At 27.7% G+C, this 6,353-nt stretch overlaps 1 protein-coding gene across 1 annotated transcript; it reads left to right on the forward strand.

Moving 5' to 3' along the window:
• Positions 1-173: 173 nt before the first annotated feature.
• LOC122268451 (golgin subfamily A member 2) lies at positions 174-4,788 on the forward strand (the record flags this gene model as incomplete). The annotated part of the gene is given in 5 exon segments (XM_043057328.2): positions 174-280; positions 951-1,009; positions 1,111-1,171; positions 3,441-3,608; positions 4,681-4,788. Coding segments are annotated over 5 exon segments (503 nt in total), but the record flags the coding sequence as incomplete, so codon positions are not given.
• Positions 4,789-6,353: the final 1,565 nt, after the last annotated feature.

The following is a 6,353-nucleotide window of genomic DNA, read 5'->3' on the forward strand; positions in this document are numbered from 1 at the left end:
TCTCATCATAGAGTGGGAACCCTGTAAGTAATATTAAATGCTTGAATTACTTAGTAATTAAAAGTGTGATTGAAGTTAGTGAGTTTTCTTAATTCAGGGATATAGCTTTTTAAGTAATTACTTACATTGCAATATGTATTTTTAAAGCTGTCAACAAATTTGTTTCATTTTAGGAGAAGTAGAAGAGCTATTCGGTAGATTAAGAGCTTCTAGACAAAGAGCATCAGATCTCGAAAGAGAATTGGCAGCTGTAAATAGTTCATACCAACAATTAGATAAGGTACATTTTTAAACTAATTTTTTGGTTCTTGTGAATAATGCAAGTTTTAAATTAATATTTTTATTAGTCTTAGTTATGCAGGGAATAAAATTGAAAAACTTTTCTAAACACTTAGTCTAATGAGTTAAATAAATGTTTATTTTATTGTGTAACTTAAATAATTAATAACACAAATAAATTTAAGTTGAATGTTTGATAGTTTTTGTTGGAAGTAGTAGTGCTCATTCATGAGAGTTTTCTTAGATATTTTGTTAGTTTATTATGATCCTAGAAATATGTTGCTCTTAAAAATAAATGAATTGAACGCTCATAGAAATCTTGAATAAATGAATGCTCTTAAAAGGATTGAATGATTCTGTAAAAATTGTTTAAATTGTATATGTTAAAAATAAAATATGTTCAAATGAATTGTATATGTTCAAAAATAAGAAGGAAATTCATATTTAAATGAGCATATTTTTTAACGAAATAAATAATGAAATAAGTTTTTGTTCTGCATTAGGAATTAAAGATGCAAAGTCTTGAAACTGAGTTTGTGAAAAAAATATTGAGATTTTTATTAAAATTTTACTATTGACTGTTCTTTAACTAATCCAAAATATTAATTGATTGATTCTTAATATCTTTTAATTCTTTGTTTTTATTTTGCTACGTAATTTTTATTTTCCAGATTAACAAAGAATCTGCCAAGGAAGTGGACCGATTAAAATCTGAAATTTATAAATATAGGTAAGAAAATTTGATAATTTTTTCCACGCTGAATCAAAAAAATATATTCATATGTTTTCTAATTAGAATGTATAATAAAAAAAAATATTTTGCTATTTCAGTAGGTCAAATGAGGATTTAAGTTCAGCCAATTCAGAATTAAAAGAAAAGTTGAATAAAAAGGTATGACTTATAAATTATTTTTGGTTTGTAATTTCATTTCTATTATGGTTCATTTATTATGTCTGACAACTATTAAATTCATTTTTTAAAATGTTTTTTGGCTATGGGAAACTTGTTGTTTGTATAATTAAAGATATTAGTTTTTTATTAAAGATAGAACTTTTTATTAATATTTATGTTTAATTAATATTTAGTTTTTATTAATATTTAGTTTTTATTAATATTTATATTTACCACTGATTCTGCTGAATTTGAAAAGTTCCCTTTAAAGCTCTTCCAGTCTTCATATTGTTTTTAAAGAATTTACCTTCTTAAGGTAAATACAGGTTCACAGTACCCAAATGACTTAGAAATATATTTTTTTCTCTTTTGTACTTGCACCATATTTGGTTTATATTGGAATTTGTTATCTTGGGTACACAATTTAATTTTTTGACCAAACAATATCATATGCTGTTGTTTATATAAACATTGTTTTATTGCTTAAATGATGTTGCATACTCAGTATAACAAGTATAGTTGATATAGTCCCAGCTGTATAACTACTCATAAATTTTGTGCTATTAATTTCTGTATTTAGTCCAATCAGTTTACATTAATAGTAAAAAAGAATTTAATAATTAATAATAGCATTTTACATTACTCTCAAGTTATGTTTACCTCTGAAAACCAGACTTTACTTATAAAAAAAAAGTCCTGTTGTTTAATAAATAAATAAATTTTTTAAAAAAACCTGTAAAACGATGACATTGAAAATATTGAACTTCTTGCTTAAATTTCATTCAACCTATTCAGCTTTGCACTCGGCTGGGATAGCCTGGTTGGCAGGTTGCAGGACTCACATTGTGGGAGCGGGAGTTCGAATCCAACCAGCCAAACACTCCCTGTGTTGTTAATGGTAACTGGTGCATGTTGAATCTGTCAAGTCACAATGTCCTCCATGTTCCCATAGAGATCAATATCTCTGGGGATACTGAATTGGAGATTGATCATTCTCTGATTCAGGTCAAAATTACGATCTGTGGCTGAATGAATGGATGTATAAATGGGTCTGCCCAATAAACGGGTGTGACAGAAGTTGAATTCCTGGTCATAGATGGCGCCACTGGAAAACAGGAACAATCGGACCCCCTTTGGCTTAATGACCGATGACAACAACAGCATTGCACTCTGTTTTGGAAAGTGATAAGAAAGAAGATACCAACCTTTTTAATCATCATTCTTTATAAACAGTGATTACAGTTATGCTTCTTTATCGACAATGATCAGACACACTCCATTTTTAAAACTTTCAATCTAGTTTACAGATGAAAATTTTGCCAGTAGTCTGGTTTTTGTACTAGATCATGTGAACAAACTTAATCCATTCATAACCCTGTCTCGGTTAAAGACTAGATGCTATGAAGGAAGTAAATAAGTTTTTTCACTGTCTTCTGTAAAAAATAAAAAAAAAAACACTTTTTTTTATAATTCTTATTAAAATATTTTTACACTAGTGGGCACTGTAGCATTGCTTAAACTGGAACCAAAAGATCTTTTGCATAAAAGCTAAAATCAGCAAGGGAAAAAAAGTTTAGCAATATGTTAATATGACAATGGGTATAGGCTATGAATAGTCCTTTATATGCCTTTCTAGGCATTTTAATGTATTTCATTTTTAATTGTTTACAAATTTTAAAACTTCACTTTAACACTAGATTTATTTCTGGCGTTGAACTTGGTTCCTATTTTTTCTCACTATCGTAATTTGTTTTTGGCAAACAAATGTCATTTTTTATTTTGTTTAAAAAAAAAAAAATTTATGCCTAAGTAGGTAGAATCAAACGTAAGAATTTTTCAAAAGTCACAATGTCACGATTTTTTGTTGAACTATTCTAAGAAATATGGTAAAATGCTTTAATAAAAAAAGGAAAAAAAGCCCTTGTTACATGTTAGCATTTTTAGATAGTCTTATAGCATTTTGGTAAAAGTACTACTATAGCAGAAACTGTGAGCTGTTGCTATGTCAAATGAAATCCCTTAACTTATAAGCAGATTGTTACAAATTTTGCAATGATCTCATGAAAGTAAAGTAATGTGGTATGAACTGAACTGCTCTTTCTATCTAAAAAGATTAGAATAAGAAAACAAGTTCAGCAATTTTTAGTGTTTGTACATATTTTTAAGACTTGATATTATTAACTTACTTGTGCAACAAAAAAATAAAAAATGCAATTTTATTTTGACTTTGCATAGTTGAAAATGAAATAATTTTATACCAAAAAAATAGATTCAAGATCTTCAAAGCTTAGAAAAAGAGCTTACAGGTTGTAGAAGCAAGTTGTCAGCAGCAGAATCTCATTCACATCAACTTCCTGACAGTAACACTCCTGAAAATCGAAATCAGTTGGAAGAACTGTTTCAAGAAAAAATAGATCTTGAAAAGAAAGTTTCCTTAGTAAGTATCTTTTATCATTTTTCATTCATTGTTAAATGATTAAGCTTTTTCAAAATTATTAATTACATATTGAAAATTGGTTTTCCACTACATAGTTTGTCTTAAAAGTAATGTCACTGTGTTGATTTATAAAACATGTATTGGTGTGATTGTTACAGCACATTAAAATAGTTTACTCCTTGATCTATAAATCGCTTCTAATGAGATTTCAAAGCTTTGAAGCTGTCTTAATGTATCTTTCCTGAGATGTTCTTTGGTATTAACATGACTTAAAAAATTTGTTTGAAGGGCATTGATGAAAATTAATGACTGAGATACGTTCCTCATTGTATAAAAGGAAATATGTATAACTGTCCATTGTATAAAATGGAAATTTGACTTTGTCAGTTGTCCTAAAAATGTTCTTTCAAGGTAACTATCAAGTGTCAAAACAAGAAGTCTAGAAAAGCCATTTCATAACTTAAGAACAGCTGGAGAACCTTTGGTATCTTTGAATCTGTCGGATAAATGGTCTTAAAGACAGCCTGGCTAGGCCCTTTGTAATTGACGAAGTTTACAAACAACGTTAATGTACAGTCTGGACAATTTGAAATATTCATTATCCGTGTCATTAAACAAATGTTTAAACTACAGTCTGATTTGAAAAGTTTAATTACTTGTGTTAAATCTTTGATGGTGATGGTTATTGGTGGCAATCAAGTATGAGCTTTGTTCTCTTTACCTGCATGATCTTTGTGTCACCAGTAGATTTGGCATTCTGATAAACAATCATCACCAAAAGCCCTCTTTTTGATGGAAAAATTTTTCCACTGTAACACTGCCCTGTTTTACTCAAAATATAATGTTAATTCATCGTTTGCAGTTTGACAGCTTGATGAGAAGACAAAAACAAGTTTTACGAAAATGCATGTTTTAAATTTTGAATGGCTGGAGATGACTTGTACAGTTTTTCAATTACCACTGCTCTGTGCATGCTGAAAGCATTAAAGCTACAGTAAAATCAGTAATATTACTTTACCAATCCACCCTATATTTTAATCTACTTATTTCATTTAAACTTTCTGTTTTTTAGTTAAAAGCATCTGTTGATAAACTTATGAACGAGCGAGATTCAATGGCTGACCAGTATCAACAATATGTTCTTCAGTTGAGTGAGAAAGTAACTTCTTTACAAGATGAGGTAGATTTTTGTTTCGTTTGAAAGTTATTTTAACCTTTTTATGTCAATTGTATTAATGATATTTGTTTGCCTTTTTTATTATTTTTTTCTCTTTATTATTAGTTATCAATAAGATGGTACTTTTTGATTACTGATTGTTTATGTAACAAAACTATTGCTCCATATGTGTAGTATTTTTATGCAAGGTTCATACGTTTCCTGATTTTAGTGTGTGTTCAGCACATCCCATTTTCTGAGTACAAATGAAAATTTTTAAAAAATAGATTTGAAGCATCAAGAAATTTGGATTTTTGATCCAACATCTCTTTATTTTAATTAACAATACTAGTAGAAATCACAAAGTTCGATAGTTCCAATGAAGGGATTGTCTACTAATTAACAAGATTCAGGCTTATTGCTTTATCCACATGATTTATTGCTTAAATCGTTTTGGAAACTCAGTCATTGTATGAAAAAGAAACTTATTTAATAATTTTATATAATCAAATTTTTGTGTTTATGAATTTGGGAATTTTTTTTTTTTTTTTTTGCAGTGCTTGTAACAAATCTTGTAGGATAGGCTTTTGTAATCCTACAATTATTGAAATGATTCAAAATCAAGTGATTTTAAAAATTATTGATTTCAATCAAGAGTTCACTAATCATATCACGAATAACAATAACTATCAATAACTAAAGGATCATACATTAAAATTACCTTTGTACAAAAATGTTAAGTGGCATATTCACTGCGTTTTTATTTCAAGATTTTTGAAACCTTATTCTAAAATTATTTGATTAAGTGAATCTCGAACTTAGTTGCAAATTTTAATTACGTATTGACATGAGTGAATATTATCTAATGGATACTGATTCTCTTTTTGTTTTTCTTAATATAGCAGTGCTTTAAAAATTCTCTATACATTGATTTGAAACTATTAGGAGTTATTCAGTATTAATAAAATTATGCTGGAAACTGTTAAAACTTTCTGTTCGAACCAAAATATTTCTGAAATAAAAAATAGTATATTTTATTATTATTTTGTGGTTAAATTTGCTTTTATTACTCTTAAGTAGAGCTAATTATGCTTTTTTTTAAAAATTTGCTGCTTTCTTTTTCTTTTCCTACTATTAGTTCACACACTCCTCATATCTTGTTCAAATTTTCAATCGTTAATAAAATACTTTTTATACATCCACTCAAGCTCAAATACATTTTTAAGCATGTAGTATATGACACTTGATGTTAATACAGTTTTTTCAAATATTAATTCATTAATTAAGTAGGGCTGAGCGAAAGATGAAATGGAATTTTCTGATTGGTTAAGTGATAATCATTGTTTTAAATTTTGCTATAAGCGATTCAGTTTTTCACATATTTTAAAGACAACATCAGTGTTGATTTCTAACTTATAGCTCTGTTTGAACAAAAAAATACTTTATTGCACACATTTAAATATTTAATAATTTTATATTTGCTGTGTCAGATAAATTCAATAAAGAATATTACGTGGTAGCACGTGTGGTCCACATCATCAAATTTGTGTTCATCAAATCAATATTATTATATTTATTTGATATATTTT

This window comes from Parasteatoda tepidariorum, unplaced genomic scaffold (assembly GCF_043381705.1).
Source record: "Parasteatoda tepidariorum isolate YZ-2023 unplaced genomic scaffold, CAS_Ptep_4.0 HiC_scaffold_3270, whole genome shotgun sequence".
In the NCBI taxonomy this organism is placed as follows: Eukaryota; Metazoa; Arthropoda; class Arachnida; order Araneae; family Theridiidae; genus Parasteatoda; species Parasteatoda tepidariorum.